At 40.6% G+C, this 21,909-nt stretch overlaps 1 protein-coding gene across 1 annotated transcript; it reads left to right on the top strand.

Moving 5' to 3' along the window:
* Positions 1–14,506: 14,506 nt before the first annotated feature.
* BTG4 (BTG anti-proliferation factor 4) lies at positions 14,507–16,135 on the top strand (the record flags this gene model as incomplete). Its single annotated transcript, XM_082330884.1, has 4 exons — positions 14,507–14,688; positions 15,286–15,423; positions 15,604–15,799; positions 15,959–16,135. Exons 1-4 carry the CDS (start codon positions 14,516–14,518, stop codon positions 16,133–16,135), a joined length of 684 nt encoding a protein of 227 aa, XP_082187010.1. The 5' UTR covers positions 14,507–14,515.
* Between the last annotated feature and the right edge of the window lie 5,774 nt (positions 16,136–21,909).

Raw genomic sequence — 21,909 nt, 5'->3', positions numbered from 1 at the left:
TGCATCTTGCAGACATGTGTGTGATGGCAGAGACAGTTTCAACAGGGCTCCACAAGAACGCTGCAGTGCATCCAGGCAGAATAATTTTCAGGATCAAATCCTCACTCTGGATTTGCGTGTCAGTATTTGTAAGGCTGACTTTCCAAAGAATTTGAATGAGTTGTCTCCTGCAACATGACATGATGACATAATATGCTATTTTGGTGATCTATTTGTGGATCTATAGCAGGGCAATAAACATGGAAACTTCTTAAAATTTGGAAAAATATAATCAAAGAAAGCATCCATACAGTGTGATACTACTGAGAAGGTCACACTGGTGCTTCTTCCCTCATTCAGCCAAGACATGCATTGGAAAGGAACAGGCTTTCTGATATTTCCTGCCCCTTTCAGAAATATGGAAAGACTTTGACAACTGCTCTTTTTCCTGACTTTCTGAATTCCAACATGAATAGCAAAATTAAAGTCTTCATAACTTTTAAAAAATGTCTAAGCTTCCACTTCCTTCCCTTAACTGCTATTTAAAAGTAAATGGATTATATATGGAAAGTAAAGGAGTAAAGTACAGAACAATAGTAACAGACTTTCAGCCTTTTAATGTCAAAATTTTATAGTAATAAGTATTAATGTAGGATAAAACTGAGTAGTTATTTTCAAAATAATAATAATGATATAACCAGAACATCTTCCCCCCCCCCCCCCCCAATAGGGCCTGACTATTTAGACAGAGGAAAAAAACCAAAACAAAACCAAACTTATTTTAAGTATTTTCTTTACGTTACTTGGTCAGTTTTGATCTTTGATTTATGTGGATGAGAAATCAGCTCTTTCTAAAAAGAGAGAAGGACTTACTAATTATCACTACTTCATTCTAAACTTACTGTTTATCCTGGAAGACAGCTTTACACAAACACTGAATCAAAAGACCGCACTAGCAATAGCAAAGAGTTTGGGGTTTTTTAATGTGCTAACGTGGTACCTGAGTAGTCCAGAGTATAAAACTCATATGAGTTATTGTGTCAGAAGGAAGGAGACTCATGTTATGTTTCAGGCCTAGCTTTAATGCATAGAATTTGGACAAAGCAGATATACTTGGTTCAGCATTTTAATAAACTTTGAGAAGAGGAAGTACTTAATATGAACCAACTTAAAAGCTTAAATAAGGAGGAAGAAAAAAGGAGGCTTTTAGGTCTAAAATGAATACGTCATTTCTGAAAGTATCCTTTGAAATCTTGTTTTCCGAGTTACTTCTCAAATCACTGCATTTATCAGCTTTAAAATTTCAGTTCTACAGTCTACTATTGAGTAATGCAATTGTATTAATTAGGATATGTAGTTCTTCAGAAGGACAGCTGTTTAACCTTATATGGGCTAAAAACTCATCTATCTCTGCTTTGTATCTTGTGAATTACAGCTGAAGGAAAGAAGTGCCCTAATATAATACAGACATCTTATTCTTGAATTTTCTTCTCCTGACAAACATCCGGCCAGGCCAAGCAAAACCATTATAAATCAGTAAATCTAGAGTTCACTACTGATAATAATAAAAATTCCTAAATGGAGTTCTTCCTTTTATTGCTCAAATTTAGTTTGAGAGAGCATTTTAGCAAGCAGAGCATGTGAAACCTGCAGCCAGTTTAATAACTTTGTTATAAACTGAGGTTTAGTGCTTCAGTGGAAAAAAACCCAGAGCCAACAATGAAAAAAATCAAAGCAACTAACAATGGACAGGCAGCAAGGATTCCTTTGGCATATTGAACTGAGAAATTTAGACACTTACACATAGTTGTATTAAAATTGGTGTAGTTTAAATAACTGAGGTCCTTTCATTACATATCTCTATACAGAATACAGGGCCTTCAGCAAAGTGCTGCCACATTCCTCGCTGCCGTTCTGACAGCACTGTAGTCACTGCTTCTGCTGTATTTCCCTTCCTAGCCCCAAGTTCTTCTAGTTTTCAAGATTCCACACTTTCTCGTATTTGCCCTGTTCCCTGTCTGCCTCCACCAGTGAGGTCAGCTTCAGTTCCTGTCTGCTCCTCCCACAAGCATCTCCACATTTTCTGTGAAAATTTTGATGTACTAAGTGATACTTTGAGACAGTTTGCAAGAAGATGTAATTAATGAATTACAGAATAGTCCAGTGACATTAACATCCAAAAGACAATAGCTTTATTGCCACGTGCCTCACTGCTATTTCATACGAAATTCACTAATTAAAATAAGCATTTCCAGTAAGTGAATTCACTGTCAGTTTGTGAAATAACGTGTTAATGCAGCTAAGCTTTCTTTCTAAAAAACCCTGTCCCTGTACCGCTGTGGAGACAAGATTCACTTCCTAGATCTACACAACAGGGCATCCAGGTTTTGCTCTCCCAGGGCACATGAAGAGAATGTCTGAACCAAGTCTGAAATCTGGATTTGAACAGTAAATGACACTGATGACTGATAATAATGTGAACATTATTCTTATTTCATTCAGTGCATTAATTTTAATTTTCTTAGACTTATGTGAGGCTTATAGCATGTCCTGTAGTTGTATAAAGTAATTTACTCATTGAAATTAATCAGTCATCTTTATGGCTGCCAGATGCCCAAAGCTGCAAAACCTTGCTATCATCCATTGTTACTAAATTTTTAAAAATGAACATTCAGGGAACTGTTGCTAGCTTCAGCCAGAATTCAGAAAGAAGGCTAATTGATGATAATGGATGAGATGCATTTGGGAATTATTAATTGGAAAAGGAGGATTGCTGACTTGCAGGAAAGACTTGCAGACCTCAGCACCTTTCTGCACCTCTTGCAGATTGTTCTCATCTGGCCTGCTTCCCAAATATAGGCCAGAGGCTTTTCAGTAAAAATGTGGAACGTTTTACTAAAATGAGAAAAAAAAATAGTATAATTACAGGGTCAGGCTGAAAATGTTGTTGCAATATTTAATTACAATATTTAATACTAATATTTAATAGTTGTCTTAGCTTCCATTACTTGTGTGAATTGTATTGGTGGTATATATGTGGAACACTAATTCACCAAGTAGATTAATACGGGCTTCAGTAGAAGTTTATATCAGTGTCTCAATAGCAAGCACAACTGCTGTCTGCATCTTCTGTTTCTTGGCAAAGTAGTAGGAGAAACCCCAAGCTCTATATACTTGGTCCAATCCCACTGTTTTGCAGGAGATGAACCTCAGGGATCTGGATACCATGTCACTTATTTTGCTTCTTTACATGGCCAATTTAATACTTGAGTCACTGCATAAACATGAGTATATCTGTGTCATAGCATGCTAAATTTTATTGATCCTGTCCACCAATTACAGACTACAGGAACCGTTAACTAAAGTACTGAGTGGCCAGTTGCATGCCAGATTGATGTTAGCTTTTGTAAAACCCCACTAAGTCAGAAGGCTCTGCACAGTCCAGAAGGACCCAACTGGAAAGGTGCTACAATATCCCAGTTACACCTTCCTTTGGAAAGACAGCATCATCTATAAACTCAGTTTTGATGTTGATTGCTAAAATCTAGAGTTTGTTCTGCAGCTGAGTAGTTTCTGCAAAATTTGAAATGGCTTGGTCTAGCAGTTCTTGAATTATACCTTTCTAAAAATATCACCTAAACCTGTCCCTGAGTGACAGGCTAAGGCAGAAGCATTTCTATGGAAGCTGATTTAATAACCATCCACTACCAAATTTCCCGCATCTCTCGCTCAATGAGCTCTTGGCACTAACGGCTGCTGGGCACAGGCTAATGGAGAAGATCTATTAATAACTAAGACAGCTAAGAAATAAACTTAGGCTTTGAGCTGTGCTTCAATGTCTCTGTGCCAGGATTTTGTGTGTGGAAGTGCATGCAGCACTGGTGGGTTGGCTCTCAGTTGACTACTTTTAGATACTAAATCAGAACAGACATTATGTGCTTACTATGAAGAAATTAAGTACGCAGCTTACTACTTTCAGCCCTGCCGCAAGCCAGCATGACCCAATTGGGAATAAGTTTAAGCTAACCACCAAGAAATGCACTGCATCGTGCAAACCACACAGTGGGCCAGGTTCAGGTGATTTTCATTACTGTTCATCATGTCATTTCCAAAGTCCCAGTATTCAACCAAATGACACACAGTGAATGGAAATATTTATGAAAAAAGAGGCGGGATCAGTGGTTCTTACCTGCTGAAGATATTTTTCTTTTACTTTAGTTTGCTCCATGCTTTGAGCTTCTGAGAGTCTCTCTTGCTCACTGTTTTTCTCACTTTCTAAATAAGACAAATGAGAGGCAAATGAGCAAGGGCTCCTACTACCACTGTCCTCCACAGAGGGCAACTGAACCATAGTGTACTTTGGGGCCATTCAGAAGGTTAGTGATCCCAGCATCGGGATGCCAAGACAGGTATCAGCTGAAATAGCTCAGTCATGCGCAGCGGGGGCTGTGGCTCTTCTGTCATCCAGAGCTTATTGGCATGAGTCATTATTCATTCCTGAGAACTAATTCCTCCCAGAAACCTAGGCAACAAAGGTTTAGCAAGCTGAGGGCACACGGTACTTCATACTTACTTCTAGGAAGTTGTGGGCCCTGGAGAGCAGTACTTCTCTCTGGAAAGTAAAATCACATTAAAGGTGCCTGGGAAGGTGGAGGTGGTGGTGCAGGGAGGGCGTGAGGATCTGGAGAGGTGTGGGGGGTCTGGAGAGGGTGTAGGGCTCAGGCAAAAGGTGTGGAGCCCCCAGGAGAGCATGGGGCCTCAGGAGAATGTGTGAGGCCCCAGGGAAGGTGTGGGGACCCCAGGAGAGGTGTGAGATGCTGGAGAGGGGCCCCAGGAGGAGCATGAGGCCCCAGGTAAGGTGCAGGACCCTGCAGAGAGGTGTGCAGCCCCAGAGACGGGGTAGGGCTGCAGGCAGGGTCTCCTCATGGGGCAGGGACCCCTCATGGGACAAGGTCCCCTCACAGGGCAGGGTCTCGCCATAGGGCAGGGTCCCTTCCCGGGCAGGGTCCCCTCGTGTCACAGGGTGGCAGGGCCCAGACAGGACTCAAGCGGTGGTGGGAGCACGGCTGAGGTCCAGAAGGTGAGGGCAAAGCCCACTTTGGCTGGGCTCAAGCCAGCAAAGACAAGGGTCCCATCGGGCACCATCGGGTACTGTCCTGGCTCTGACCCCATGGCACCACATGGGGCTGTGTCCCAGTGTCCCCTCTCCATGAGGTGGGCCTGCCCAGCTCAGCCTGTCTGCTCCTGCCCTGTGGCCATGAGAAAGCAAGAGGACGGCAGCACCCTGGTGCTGCCCGTGCCACTGACGCGTCCCTGTCATGGCCACCTGCTGCGGTAGGTACCCGTGACCTCTCTGCTGGGGCCCTTCCCTTTTCCCTGCCACCACTGGCATCTGGGTGCCAGGAGGGAGACTGTAGTGAAGGTGTGAAGCCATCTCAGAGGGGACACAGAAGCATAGACATGGCTGGGGAGCCTGGACCCAGCTGCACGGTAAGGGACACACTGCCTGTCACAGTAAACATGGAAGACCAGGAGGCTGACCGCATTGTGCATCTCATTTCAAGTGTCTTCAGGCCATTTTCACTCAAGTCTAGCCTCGGGCCTCTCTATGAACAGGGAACAGCTGCCACCACAGGCCTCAATTTTATTTATTCAACGAGAGTAAATGGAGGTAAACATAAAAACAGTGGCCTTAGACAAGTGTAAGGCTGAGATGAGCACAATGAGAATGGCAGCTGATGTCTGCAAATTTTGGAAAGAAAAAAACCTTTCAATTTGATGTCATGTTTTTAGTGTCCTGTATGCAAAACAGTTGTGAATGAAGTGTATCACACAGTAATGTGCAGTTAAATCGGCTTGACAAATGCAGTGATGTCTCTTGCGCGTGTGACGGGCAATCCAGTACATTTCACTTGCTTTATTTCACTGTCTTGCCTGTCTATTAGATGCTTCTGCAAAGAGGTTAGTCTGTCTGCCTTCTGTTGTCAAAATTCCCGTGCATCTGATTTCCATTGAGATATCTTCCAAACCTTTTTACCTGGCTGTGTGGCTAGTGATTGCTACTTTTGGCAATCAGCTAACTACACTGCCTAGTAACTAGGCTGACGTAAGAGACAGTTCCCTTTCAACTCCTACTTTGATGAAGACAGCGGTTTTGTAAAAAAAAACCTCTTAGAGCAGGTTCTAGCACTATTAAGTATTTTCACCATTATTAAGATTCTTGAACGTTAAGCAAAGTGGTCAGAGTAAAAAAACATTTATAGCATACGGTGAGCTTAATGTTTAATGATTGCTCAAAACCCCCTTCACTTACTAGCTTGTTAAACAAGACATGAAAGCTAAATGAAAATTATTTTCCCAATACCTGACAGATAAACTGAGGGGTACAACCAAAAAAATTCTTAGTCCAATCTTGGTGCATAAACAATTAAGTATACAATAAGTCTTCATGTGGCTAAACAATCTAAACACAACAGACAGCATTCTTGCTCCAGGAAAGTTCCTAAGGATTTTAGCACCAACTTCAAGAAATCTAAGATTTCACTTCATATTGCCAATATATACCATATGCTTCTGTTGGACAGCTAAAATTCTGGAAATAAAGCTGTAAATTAATAAACATTGTTAAACATTTTGCACTAGGAATAAAGATGTCATAAGGAAGTTTTGTAGTGCAGTTTTCTGTACTGAGGTTGTAGCAGGGAATCCTGTGCCTTGTTTTGATGGCAGTGAAGTTAATGATTGCGAAACAATGGATACAATCAGCTAACTACACTGCCTACAAACCAAGCACTGCTCTTGTGATGGGGTCATGGCATTCAAACCTAGAAAAAAAGAAAGCACTTCCAATGATTATAGTAACGTACTCTATCTATCTCCTCAAATGCTCTTAGAACAACAAGCAATTGACAATAGTGGAAAACATTGGTCACATCATCCTTAGTGTTAGTCTACTAAATCCAAAGTCTTTATATCACAAATTAATTGTTCTTAATAATTAAAAACCGCAGTGGATGCATCACAAAGATCATTTCAGGAGTGCAAAGACAAAGCAATGAAATACTAAAATTTAAATTAGTATAATGCACCCCAATGGAAATGGGAAATGAGAAAAGCCTTGGCATGCAGTCCTTGCTGCATGAATGCAGACTAAGTGGTAGCTGTACTCAGAGCTGGAAGTCCAAATACAGCTGCAAATTCAGGCCAAGACAAAATGTTCAACATGAATAACATTCTAGCTGGTTTACAGCATGTCAGCTGTTAGTGCTTATGTCACAGTGATCCTACTTATCCCTGTTCTCTAGTCAGGGCATTTGAGTTAATGATGTCCTACAGCACGGGTTTTGTGCGATTTCCCTTTAAAGGTTTTCTGAAGAAACTGCATGTAACTACAGCAGCAGTAAGAATGGTAGAATTTCACTAGATCCTTGAACTTCAGTAAGCTTTCTTTTCCAGAAAAATATAAGAACACAGACTGTGCTGGTAGATGTCAGGCTGCTCAAACCTTTTACACTAATTTGTGGTAGCTGAAGAAATTAGCAAATCTGTTCTGCAGCACAAAACTGAATATGTGCAAGTAGTTATAATCGGTTATGCCTTGTGTCTAATACATGTATGTGCAACTAATAATGTGATAAAACTATTTTATACAGATTTATCAGGCTATTCCTAAATCAGGAATGAGATAGAGTCTGTGAGGATACAAGGATAAGTTTATATGCAAATTAAACAATGTTGCTAGCTTTCACCCATAAATACCTTATTGTTAAAACGCATAAAAAGAATTCAGGACTTACCCTCAAGAAGCTTACCTTGTAATAATCCTGATAAGGACTGCATTTATCATAAAATGCTTAAAAAGATTTAATGGAAAGGGAAAAATGGCTAGCTGCTTCAGTCTTCCTTTCCTTCCCTTTTCCATAGCTAGCACAGCAACCTATTCACTGAGCGCCCAGCAGCCTTTCACTGGCAGACATGCCTCTGGGGATGGTTCCTTAGGTGGCCCCTGGGTGCCCCATCTCTTCCCCCGGGACTCCTGGGTTGGAGTGTCCCCAGGCTGGGCTGTGGGTCAGCCCCATGCCCGTAACCTTTGTGTACGCTCTGTCGTCATGGTCACTCAGCTGGGGCTTGTGCATGGAGACTGGACCGTTGCTTTGAAATGTGTGGATGGCTCTTGCCGTAGGAAGCTTTGTTGCAAAAGAGGTTTCTATGGGCAGAGTCAATACGGAGCTCACACAGAGTTTCCGCCCTGCTCCTGTGGACAAATGGCTACAGGTTGTGTCACAGATGCTGAAGGTGATCCAGGCTTTAGTGTCACATGTGGCAGTCCAGGCACACGCCTCTAGGCTGATATCTGGATATTGGGGCTTCAGCCTGGTTTTATTCATACCAGGAGTCTAGCTGCCATAGAAGGTGGCCCCCAAAAAGACAGACTAACAGCTCAAAAGAATGTATGTCTTGTGCTCCTGGCACTGGGCTGCAGTGAGAGGCACATGCTGCACATCTTCACCCAGTGGTGACCCACACCACCTCTCTTCCTATTTCTTGGGGCCCTAGCAAGCCTTTTCTGTATGCTTGCTCTTGACCTGTTCAGCTCACTGCAATCCTCGCACTCCCTTGCATTTCAGGCCTCGTTGCTCTTTTCTTCCTCACAGTCAGCACCAACTGAACACCATCCTGCTGCCACTTATGTTTGGAGGGGCAGAAGGCAGATAGATAAGCCCATATGGATTGGTACAATGCTGACTGTCCCCACTTTAGGCTGTCCTTTGCTCCACGCTAGCCACACTGGCAACCGAGGCAGAGCAGGAGAAAAGACATTTTGTGCTTTGCATTGCCCCTTTTTGTGTGGGAGGAGGAACTGCAAGCGAAAAACAACATGCTCCTCCCTGCTATGTTAGCAACAGTGGCAAGATGTAATTCTTATCTGGTGATTTGATTCACAAGCACTGTAAGAATAAGACTTTCAAGAGTGTCTAGTGATTTGGGGTGTCTAATTGACCTGAGATGCTTTTGAAGGGCTTGTCCTTTAGAAATTTGTGGTCATCCCACTCTCTTTGAGAACTGCATACCTCTATAAGGCCCATGTAAATTGCGTCCAGCTGGATGGCTCGAATCTCTTGTCATTTCTGAAAATCATGGCATGCAAATAGGGAGGGAGAAAGAACTGACGTAAATAATCAACACTTGATTACATTAGCAGAAAAATTTACAAGGCTACAGCAATAGCTCTTAGACTGCATAAAATAAGCCCAGGTTGCTTTGCAGTCTTTCCTTTGCTATCTAATTTTAGAACATGCTAGACCAGCACGAGCCTTTTTTTTAAGTTTATTTTATTGCTTAGGTCGCTGAAGACTGATGATCTTAAATTAAATTCTAGCAATATGTGGTGCTCAAACACTTAAGATCCTCTTCAAGCAAATTTAAGCGTTTCCCAATTCCTATATTGTAATATGAATTGAATTAAAAGTATTAGAGGGTGCTAAACATTGCTACAGAGCATCTTCTATAGTTGTGGAATATACTTCCTTGGCAGTTACATCTTATCTCCTGTATCTGCCCTGTATGATGCCGTTTTGTCATAGCATCGTGGTTTGCCTGCTTACCTGCACAATATGGGTGTTCTCACGGACCTTGTTTCAAAGAGCTTTTACATCAGCAAGTGTTTTCCTTGGGCAGGAGGCTCCTCCTGATCAGTGTAATTAGCATGGTCATACTGTCGTGTGTGCTTTGCATAATAAAATACAGTACTCATGGTAAAATCTTTAACCAGAAAAATTATCTGTAAGTACCTATCGCTTACGTTTTCACAGAACACCCGCTGAGTAACAAAGTAATCAAGTAAAGATGAAAACCTTAATTGGAACATGGTTCATTTCTGAAATACCTATTCTTAAGCCCTTTCATCAGGCCCAGAAAGTGTCTACTTATATAAGCTGAAAGGGAAAAATTTGTGAGCAATCAACATATTAAAATTTTAGTTAGTGGCTTTGATTAGAATCAGTTTCTCTCTTGTTTCAGTCAAAAATAATTGTGTGCACAGAGACTGCATGATTTAAATAAAGGTGTAAGCTTTTAACATCCAGATATGAGGTTTCTTCTGCCCTCGGACATAAGGGCATAGTCAATTGAATTGGTGTTGTGTTCATGCAGCACTACTATTGTTTGTACATTGCTGTTACTTGATAATTCTGAATGTGATTGGGGCAGTATATAGCCTGACAAAGCAAATGCAAAGTGCTTTTCTCTAGGAAGATTGTCACCCAGGATGTTTTCCCATATGGAAATAACTCAGGCTTACTGATTTTTATATCAATAGTTACGAACTTCAGCTGCTTACCTGGAGAAATTGTCTGTCATCCATCATCCACAAAAATCAAATGGCTTGTAGAAGGAAGATTGCTACTAGCAAGCTGCACTTTGTTTTGTTAGTTCCATGTACTCAAGCCTTTAAAGCAAGAAAACTGCAGAAAATTCTTCAGGGGTGACTCTCGCCAGTGGTGTGTTTAGGGAAACAGTGTTTGCTCTTGGTTTGGCCTGCAGTTACTAAAGAAACTGTGTCTGACTCTTTCCCTTTGTAGTTCATGCCTAGGCTTGCCTGGTGACCCAGGAGACCCATAATTTAATCTGGGTAAGAATGCTTGTGCCGAGTTAGGGGCCTGATCTGAATCCCACTGAAGTCTTTGGACAGATTTCCATTGATTTCAGTGAGCTCTGGATCAGTCCCATGAATGTCGAGGCACTGTAATGCAGTGGTTTTTAGTGGTTTGGTTTTTTTCTCTTCCTAACAAGGATTAAAAACCAACAGCACCGTTTAATAAAAGGCGCAAATGTCTACTCCTCATGCATCATGTCAGTCAGAACACTTGGCTATTCACCATGTTTTTTGCAAAGTGTGCTGGGATGCTAACAGTTTCTGTTTGGATGCAACTGGGAATGAGTGGGAGCACAATTTGCTGACTGTTACTTAACGGATCTCACATTGGGATGGACTGTTCTGATTTTGGTTTTGACATTTTGTTTCTTAGCTGCATATTATCCAAGTAGCATACCCAGGGCTACATTTTCTTCAAGTCAGTGAAAACTGACAGCATTATGAAGGATTTGAGTTCAATGAATCTACCTAATTAAAAGAGCCAGTTTTTCTTGGCACTGAAATGGGAAGACAGAAATGCTCTCTGCTATTCTGGTTTTTGTGCCATGAACAGAAATACTTCTGAACTCCTGCATGATATTGAAAATACCAAGTTAAAAAGAACCTTACTTCTGTGTCAATGACAACCTTAATAATTAGATCCAACTGGATGAATTGCCAAGAATTTTGCTTAAATTTTCCTGTATTTGTTGTCATAAACGTGTGCAATCTGGCCTGGGTTTTGCCTCCTAACATCTAATAAATAGCACCTTATTACATGACTGATTGCACGGCTGTAGTCTGGTTTCTCAGGTGAAGAGTTTGTTTACTGCTGACTTGCAGTTTGTATGTTAACTATGGGAACAGTAACTCAACAAAAGGAGGTGTTGTAGGGATTCAGACTTCTCTTTGATTGTCCGTTGTGGAATCTAGTCACTTCATTCTTTTGTCACAGAATTTCCTAACTCACAGGGCCTGCCTGGACAAGTTGGAGAACGTAGGAAGGCAGCAGACAGTTCAAGGTCCCATCAGCTGCTGTGTCCCACTGATGCAAACCAGCTTGGCATTTATTGAGGAAAAGACAGTAACTGGGTAATTCCTGAGACTGAACTGTGTCAGGGTCAGATCCCACATGGAAACTATGACCGAATTATGGACACCAGGGCAGAGGATGGACTCCCTATGACGCCTGCTGCTGTTTTGCAGTGAGAATGTTATTTTAGCCTTAATAGTTCAAGAATAAAAGGAAAACAATGTTTATAGGAAGAAGTCATATCTTTTATTAGATTATAATATGATATTGTGGAAAAATGACATGAAGGCAAAGAAACCAGACTAAATAGCAACTTCCTAAGCTTTGGCAAGAAAGACAGCATCATCCCTAGAGGAGTCACAATCTGTGTGTCTGTGATTGTGCATGAAACCCTGAGTGGACTAAACTGTTATTGAGAAGAACTTCAAAAACTATAATTATCTGTCATTTTTAGGTGGCAAATCTTGCTTTCATTTGATATTTTGCTGGACACCGATTTTGTCAGCAGAGTTAAAAAAACCCCAGATCTGTGGTAGTTGCTCCCAGCTGCATTTTCTTAGAAGTAAAGACACTAGAAAAGGGATCAGTTCATTGCATTTGCCTCATACTTTGCATGTTTAAAAACAAAGAAAAATTGATGTGGCTATAAACATGGTCTTCAGTGCTTACAAGGGAATCCATTCAGATCAGAAAATGACCCCTCAATTGCCTGACATTTTTAAAGCAGGATTAATCTCTAGAACAAAATTCAGGCCTCAGGCATGAAAATCCAGTTTGCCTGTTCAAGAATGCTCATCTGTTGCCCAGAGCTAATTTTGGTGGGCCCGATTCAGACAGCCAGCAGTGAGTAAAAATCTTCACAGGCTGCATGGAAAGAGGCTAACCAACTCCTAAAAAACGTTGTGTGGGAATTCTTCCCAGCATTGCATAGCAGTGGTTTCCTGTTGTCCTACATCATTCTCCAAAAAGCATAGGACAGGCTACCATTGCCCTCTATACGTGAAAGGGAAGGAATGACTCATGGCTTGTGTATGGAACAGAATCCTTATGTGTCATCACAAGCAACAAAGTGCAGTGCAGAGCACATGATAAGGATACTCTTGTGGTCAAAACACTGATGTACTATATTAAAGCTCAACCCCTGGCACTGCTGAATGCTTTTCCTGAAAAAGACATCTTTTTTTTGTAATTTATTAATCATTCCTTAAACCCAGATTTTCTACTAAATGCCTTGGTAAGTCTTCTTTTGTGATGCAGAAAGAAACTGTAAAGAGCAAGGAGCTAACTATGTGAGTGCAGGAGAAAAGAAATCCAGAAATAGCCAGAAATTCATAGAATCATAGAATCGTTAAGGTTGGAAAAGACCCTTAAGATCATAGAGTCCAACCGTTAACCCAGCACTGCCAAGTCCACCACTAAACCATGTCCTCAAGCACCACGTCTACCCGTCTTTTAAATACCTCCAGGGATGGGGACTCAACCCCTTCCCTGGGCAGCCTGTGCCAATGCCTGAGGTTTAGGGTACACTTCTGCAAAGATGTGTACTTCTGTAAATCTGTGCCTTCATGCTTTATTTTTCTTATCCCCTGTCTTGTATCACAATCTATTCACAAGACTGAAATGTAGGCACTTGAATTGCTTGGCTGCAACATCTACAGTCATATTAAAAGCCAGTTTAAATAGTCATCTCTTTTTACCTTAATTTGTTCTTTTGTCTTTACAGTTCCTGATATCTGACACTGGAGGCACAACTTCCTGAGACAGCAAAGGGAAAAAAGAACACATCGGCTGTTCTCTGAATGTACCCCAGCTAATTATTGCCTGAAGTTTTAAACAATGAAACACTCACATTTGAGAAACTGCTTGTGTATGAACTCTTTCACAGAGCCATTCACACTCTGTATGAAATGCCTCAAAAATAAACTAAAGCTATACTAGTAATGTGAACATTTACATAGAACACTGGGAAGATTAATATTGTGATAAACAGTCATGCAATTTTCAAAATAAAGAATACTAAATGTGAGGGCTTCATAAGGAAAGTGTGTTGTCTAAAGCCTGCTGGAAGCAGTCAAGTGCAATTTTAATAGTTAATTAATAAGCCTGGTACTATTTTACTCATGGTGAATGTTTCACTTAAATATTTCACGGATGTTTATGAGATAGACTGATAGACACAACAGAATACAGTACTGAATCAATTAAATATACCGTAAAAGAAGGAGCTGATATTGGAATAAAACCAAGTAGATTGGAAATAGCTTTGAAACCAGCATGGTAGTTAGTCTGATGGTGCACACCTGAATAGTGTTACATTCCTCAGAGCCACATGATTTCCTGTTCTATATAAACCCTAAGCAAGCTATACTAGAGGAAGAAGGATTTGGATGTTGGTTTTTTTCTCCCTTATGTGAGTGATACAGCTTGTTGTAGCATTAGATCTGTTTACTTGCTGGCTCTTTGAAGCTGTTTATAAAGCATATCTCAGGTTTTCAACAACTCTGGTCTGAGAAGGTAATGTTTGTGGTCTTTGTTGTATTTTAAAGAACTACGTAATTGTAAAAACTGCTGACTGTAATATGTAAGTGATGTAAAATAAGGAGTACTATCTTTTAAACTTTTTTTTTTTTAATACTGTGTTAACTTGCTTAGCCTGAGTGCCTTCTAGTTTCACTACCCGGAAGTAAATTTACCAGTTGTTTGGTAACTGGGCTTAGCTAGGCTCTAGCTGTCATGGCTTATGCAGGTTTTGCAATATCTGTCCTTGGAACTTGATAGTACCTTAATGTTATTAAATCTCTCTAGTGTAGTGTCTCATCTCTACTGATGACTATCCAACAGCTAAAGCACCTTGTGCGCTTCAATTTAAAATGAAAGACGAAATTGCTGCCACAGTCGTCTTCATCACAAGGCTAGTGAAAAGGGAAGACAAGCTGAGCAAGCATAAAATGGAGAAATTTGCAGCTAAGCTGACAACAATACTGTTTGAAAAGTATAAGAATCACTGGTACTTGGACAATCCATCCAGAGGACAAGCCTTCAGGTAAGAGGACCCTTAGTAGATGGGGAGGGGGAATGGAGCCTCTGCATGACATGCAAGATGCAGTGAGTAACCTTTCATTGCCTGGAGCCCTTAATTTGGAAATAAGTGACACTAAATTGAAAGAAAACCACTCATCTATCCCTTAAGCTTGAGGGAAGAAGTGTTATTAACGGATAAAGATGCACTTATTTTGAAGGTGGTTTCACAGTGTGTGCCTGTGTAGGTATGACTAAAGAGCTGAGGTGGAAATCTTCAGCAATATGTGCAAAGTGTCTTGAGTAGCCCTCTGGCTTCTTGAATGCAGAATTCAAGTGGTCTTAAACTGACTTGTGGAATTGTTGTAACTGCTTTTAATTCTCTTAAAAACTACTGATCAAGTGAGTTGCTGCATTATGTGTTTAAACCAAACACAACCTTGTTTGGCTTTATAAATCAGCTTGTCAGGCTAACTTGCTGGTTAGGGTTGTAAGTGAGAACTTGTATCAACAGGCTAAGTGTGTTAAGAAAAAATAGTGAACTTAAGTGTACTTCTGTATGAGCAGAACTTGCTAAGTTGCAGTGAAATCTTATATCCGCCTGCACTTTGTTTTTACCTAGGTGTATAAGGATAAACAAACATCAGACAAGAGATCCACTGCTGGAGCAAGCTTGTGTGGAGAGTAATGTGGACTTTAATAAGCTTGGTTTGCCAAAAGAGATGACGCTATGGGTTGATCCATTTGAGGTGTGTTGCAGGTGAGTTGAGGAGTTGTGACTAGCACATGTCAAGTACCCCGTACAAACTTGATCAACTTCAAGCCTGTTACTAGAGTCTTAGTGTCTGAGGGTGTACTTACTTACTAGTGTCAGCTGACTACTAACAGATGTCCATGCTGCTAGTGCAGAGCTGCATTATACAAATACAGTCGCTTTCAGATATGGTGAGAAGAACCGGCCCTTCACAATTGCACACTTTGAAGGGGAGGAGAACCCAGAGCTTTCTCAGCAGATCAGCTATGCTGTTGACAGAGCAGCACTAGACTATCATTCTGGTATTTCTTCAGATGAGGAGAGCTTCAACAAGGAGCCAAAAGCTATCCCTACTGTCAGCAATCCTAACAGTGTCTACCAGGTAAGCATGTGGTAATGGCATGTGGCTTTCACTAAGAGCTAGCATCTGCCCTCTAGGTTCCCTCATCAAGGAATGCAATAGACTTAACAATTGATGGCCAGACTAATCTCCCCTCTTTCCCAAACACGTTTTAACATTATTTCATTTCTTGCTGTTTAGTTCAGTGACTACGGCAAGGCACCCGTACAGCCCTGGTCTCAGTATCTTCATAGGAAGACCTATATGACTGATGGCTCATACTATGCCCAGCACAGGGGTTACAAAGTCTACAGGCCAATAGGTGCTTTCACAGGACCGCGTGTTGATAGATATCACTGGATCAATACCAAGCGGTAGATCTGTGGCTGCACCTGTTACAGGCTGTTGAAACACTTGAGCTATGGTATGGGATGAAGGCTGGCACTACAAAGTTTCATAAAAACAGAAAGCACTTGCTGTCTAATTCCTGTGTCTTACTTTGTACATCTGAAACTTCGGGGTTTTATTATATAACCTTTTAAATGTTTTATTAATGTTAACACAAGATTGAAAATTAATGTGATACTTGTAAGTTAAAAAGGGAATGCATATATCAATAAATCTACTCATGTTTTTTTTAAAAGCTGTCTGATCTGCTATCAGTGCCCTGAAGGGAGTTAGTTAAAAAGCTCTTTGTTGAAAACACAAGCAAGTCAAGGAAGATTAAAAACATCCTCCAAGTTGCTTTGAATGGTAGTCTGCTTCCTTCTGGCAAAGGTAGCAAGGGCAGCTGCATTGTGAGCAAAACATCTACACCTCACAAGCAGAATCACCTCCATGTTCCCTCTTGAGTGAAGCTTTAGTATATGTAGCTGGGAAAGACTGCCTTGTGGCTCTAGCTAGGCTTTTTCCTCTAGACTGTAGCTTACCTGTCAGAAGAACACAGTCGTGTGCGGAAGAGGGGCAAATACATGGTGGTGTAGCTTTTCACAGCTGTAAGCTAGCGTATCACCTTGTAGAATGATGGAGCTGTTATATCGAAGGAGGCCTAGCCTGCCAGTTTACGGTACTGTGGCCCATAGGAAGCTTTTCTCATGGCTCTGGACAGCTTAAGTGAAACTGTCTTCTAGCTAGTCCAGAACTCCAGACAGATGGAGATTCCTTTTTTGGTGGAAAAGGACTCACTGGAATACTACTGGGCTTCAAAGCTATGCTCTGGGATATTGTTTCCACTACTAAAACATGTGGTCTCAAACAATCAGAATCAACATAACTTTGCTCTGCCTTGCAGTATGTCTTCCTACTGATTCTACTTGTCATCTGCTCCATCGTTGCCTGCTGATTAAACTGTGGGGCATAGGGGTTACAGAAGTGATGACAATAGCTTCTGTCTTGCTGGTTAATCTGGTCAAAATGCTAAACAAACTAGTTTTGACAAAACTAGCTCATGTAAATACCTATGGCTGTCACTTACTGCAGCCATTTCTACTTGCTGCAGCCTGATTATTATTACCTAATAAGCAATTATGGGGAGGGGGGGGAACCAACTGCTAATAAGTAGCCCTGAAGCAGAAGCATTTTTTTGTCCTGTAAAAGCAGACAATTAGGAGCCAGTTCAAGACTGGAGGGCTACCTGTATAAGTGAATCCCAAGAGAAAGAATTAAAACTATAATATAGATTTTAGCTAAAATCTCATAGTAGGTGTGAAAAGCTAGTGTTTGCTGTGTCAAGCCATAGGTGCTCAATAAACTGTATCCTAGCTTACCTTTCAAATATGGTGTGGGTGGAAGGAATCAGGAGGCCAAGGGCTGTAATCAACTATTCTCACAGTTATGTCTCTCTTCACCATGACTTGGTCTCTATTTCTTCAGAACAAACCCACATCAGTCATATGTACTTTTGCACAAGAATTTTGCAATCAACTTGATATTAATAGGGTTCAGTAGATCACTCATGCAAAAAGTAAAAATCCTACACTTCCTATAACTAGAGATAATTTCCTTTTTAGAAGACTTCATTTTAAAGTGTTTCCTATGTGTGATACTGCAATCTGTGGGGTGTTGATTAAACTAAGAGGTGAGGAGAGGCTTCTTCGTTAGAGTAGGTCAGAAGCAGTGTTTCCAACTAATTCTTGCAGCTTTGATACTAGAACTTGCACTCTAGCAGCTTAATCCCTGTATTGTAATCAGCAGTGGGTTTTTCCTGTAAGATCAAAATAAGCATCTGTGTATGGGGTGAAGGTGTGAACAATTGATTGAGCAATTCTGAGAGAATGGAATGGATACATAATTTGTGATGTTATAATCCAACCACTTCTCAGTGTTGAATATTTGATGTATAATGAGGTACAGCATTAGTGTTGAGGGTATTCAGTGACTCATGAAATAATTTGAATCTTGTCCTGTGCTTCCGTGAATTCTACTGGTGGGGAAGGAATGATCTTGGGTGACTCTGCTCTTTCCCCTCTTGCTTTTTACCTAAACCAGAGGCTGTGGTGGACAGAGAAGAGGTAACGTTTCATTGGTCAGTGAATACTGAGTGTTTCATGTGTTTCAGGGTTTGGGTCTTGAATCTGGGAGCAGGAAAGACTGTCTCTCCAAGCTTAAGAGCAGGGCTAGTCTTTGACAGTGCAGGATGTGCGTTTCTGTATAGGTGGTACTACAGAGCAGCTGAAATATGGTAACTTCAGAACAAGTAAAGGTTGTCTGGGCAAGTTGCTTTCAGTGGTGGAGATAATATCTCTTGATGTGTAATTGTGTAGATATAGTTACTTGGGTTGATAATATCTATAGCTTTCACTGTCTCGTAAAGTGGGAAGAAAAGTGTAAATATCAGCTGATGTCTGCAGAGGCTTCAGAATATGTAGTGGAGTGACACATTAGTTTAAAAAATATATATTTTTTTTTAACATTAAGCAGACTTATGAGTGATTCTACATTTTGCTTCTGTTCCTGGAAACTCCAAGTGTGAGCTTTTGCAACAATGTTTGTATCTTCACCACTTGGATATGGCCAGAAATGTCAGTCACTTAGGCTAAAGTCTTGTCATGTACATTATGACATTGCTTTCACTCCTAATTTAATGAGCCTTTAGAATGAAGGGGGAAAATACACTATAGTTAAAACAAAAATACAAGGTTTACTTTGGCTTAAAGCCTGAGAACAAATGCAGAGGACCAAGCTAGAACCAAACCACCAAGTCTTCTTTTGAGTACCATTACAATTTTCTGCCTAGGGCTATTTTCTCTTCTAATGCATTTATTTGTTTTACCAAATAGTCTTTCTCCAAACTAGTTATTTCAAGGTAGTAAAAAAGCAAGTCTTCATTGCCTTTACTGTTTAAAAACTGGTGTTCATCCTCTATGATATGCACCAGCTCTTCAGTTAACACATCCACTTTATCCTCAAGCTCTGAAGGGGACAAGTAAGCACAGGTTTCCTCTTCAAAGCTAAAAAAAAATGGAAAGGAATGCTTAAAATTGGACAGTAGAAATGCCACTGTTAAAGTGATATCCGTAGATTCTTCAAAAGAGCAAACCAGAAAGACAAATTTCACTGGAACTTAGCGTCTCTGTTACTGAGAAAGTGATGGTAGCTTACAGAGAAGTAATCAGTCTTTCTGTGACATACCCTGGCATCAAATCTGATCCATCCTTTATACAACATGCCTAGATGTAGAAGGTTATGGAGATTGGCTTTGTAGTATAAAGTGAGGTCATGATGAAGAGGTGTCATGACTTGCTTTGTATCAACCCCCCCCAGATTGTTCGGTTGTTGCTGTCTAAATACAGCAGTTAATAATACCTCCTGTTAAATCGTTCTTACCGTGTCCTCCATCCAAAGCTGCCCTTTTCATAGCTGCTTGAGGCATGAAGGAAATGCTCTTTTTGCTTCACAAGCAACTTGTCATTTAGTGGTTCCTCAAACTTCATAGGGAGCAAGAGGTTGTTCTTCATGTGTTATGCAATAAGCACAGAAGTGGAGAAAGCAGATCAGTGTTAATTTTAAAAGCCTTTTTAGAGATTCTTTAAATACACTTTTCATGGTACTGCTTTTTATGCTGTCTTAATGATTTGCGCGAAGCCAAATAATTTTTCCTGATATGAGGTTTTTCAGATGAAAATGGCAGCTGCTTGTGTAGCATTTACATTTGAACACAGTTTTATTTTCTGGGTATCTATAGCTGAAGATATGGCCGATGCTGTGCCTTTCCAATACATTAGGAGTACTTTTAAGCTCAGGAGTTTAAATGATGTATAGAGCTTCTACTGACATCCCACAGCACTTTGACCTTACCAAGCAATAATTTGGAGAGGCAAGCATCTATAAGCCAGTTTAAATTGCCATTTTGTGACAAAGTAAGAAATTAGGGATGGTGAGCTTTCAACTAGACCAGGTCTCATAATCTTTCTTATTACCTTCTCAAAGGCTTTCGCATCTGTGAGGCTTTTCACTTTCACCTCAAAAAGTTGGGAGATGAGATTTATTTCCTCCTTGGAGAATGGTTCTTCCTTTAGCAATATCTGACTTATCCCATAAGATTTATCACCCTGGAGACCTGCTGACAGCTGGAGTCTGAGAGAGAACATTTCACTAAGACAAGCCTTTAGTGCCTAGAGAAAAAAAATCTGTTTTGAAAACCTGGAAGCAGTCGAACATGGTTCTTCACAGCTAACCACTGAATAGAGGCATTAATAAGGGGAGGGAAAAAGATGGAATCAAACAATAGTAGGGTATCAAGATAGGTTTTCACTTCTGGAAGCCTGTTTCATCTGAAAATATAACTTCAGTGGTCTCATGGGGATTCGATACAGACCACAAATGTGCTGCATTATGTGGTTAATATGTAGCTGTTAAAGACAGGATCAGGATGAGAATGTGGTGCCATGCATGAGCAGAATCCTGTTTGGGATATTTGTGTTATGTTGACTTCTAGACAATGCTGGTAGTCCTTACCACTCATGAGGAGAACCATCATTCATAAAGGGTAGCTTTCAGCAGGGGACTAAAATCACTGTGTGTACATTGGGAACACCTTTGGGGAAAATGAGATGATAATGGGTATCCCCTGCAATATAAAAGTGCATTTTATTGAAGACTGAATGGAAAGGCTTGCATCACATCAAGGTGGTACGGGAAGAACACTGCAGTTCCATGTTTCTTTCTCAACAAATCTGTGCCTGGTATAACTGTGTTCTGTGAGCCAGGACTACAATTATGAAAGAGTGTTCTCTGATTCTCCCATGTACTGGCCCACTGATGGTTAGAATGTAGTTGTCTGTTTTTATCTCCTTAGCTGTCAGTGGAACAGAAAGGTATTTCTGAGTTAGTGTTGTTTGTATGCAGGCAGGATATTAATACATGATATGGTGGATTTTTCTGCTGTCTCTCTGCCTTCACCTAAGGTGAACAGCCACTGTGTAACTGTAATGTCAGTTCAGGTAATAGTTAGCTATCTTATTTTATCTTTCCTTTTGATTTTCTTATTGGAAGTTGCTAACCCCCACATGCTTTTAAAATGGTACTTTTTTAATGAACATTTCTATAATCTAGTTACATTTGGAACATATTGATGTACCTGATAAAAAAGCCTCAGAAAGAGTGGGTTGGCATCGTGGTTGAAGTCGGCAGCAGTGATGTGAGCTAAGCAGTGCACAAGGAGGAGAAGGAAGCTTCCCACAGAACTCAGGCAATCCCTCAGAATGAATAATTTGTTCTTTGAATTCTGAGAAAGAATGAATATCCATAGCTGAGACAAGGGCAGAGCATCAGTCAGCTCAGCTGATGCAACTCTTCCAATGGTTTGTCTCAATTTTAGGGAAGTTAAAAGATTCAGATCAGACTGCTGGGGAATATCCATATACACAAGGCAGCAACATTGTCATAAGACTTCACTTAATACTCTATAACGCGAATCTAAAGCATTCTTGCATTCTCTGTTTCTAGACAGTTTTATATTTGTATGTCATGAACTTTAGAAAACTTTTCTCTCAACATCCTACAGTTTTAGAAATAAATAATACTAAATAGTCAGATTCTGTAATTTAATTATAGTGAGCAAAATGCTCATACACTGCTGACTTCTATAGAGCTGACCTATATAGAATTTGGTAGAAACGGAAGTGGTAGAATTTGGACATGAGAAACTGGGT

The sequence above is a fragment of the Platalea leucorodia genome (genome assembly GCF_965183815.1).
Source record: "Platalea leucorodia genome assembly, chromosome: 20".
Classification (NCBI taxonomy): domain Eukaryota; kingdom Metazoa; phylum Chordata; class Aves; order Pelecaniformes; family Threskiornithidae; genus Platalea; species Platalea leucorodia.
This window is presented reverse-complemented; position numbering and strand designations above follow the sequence as displayed.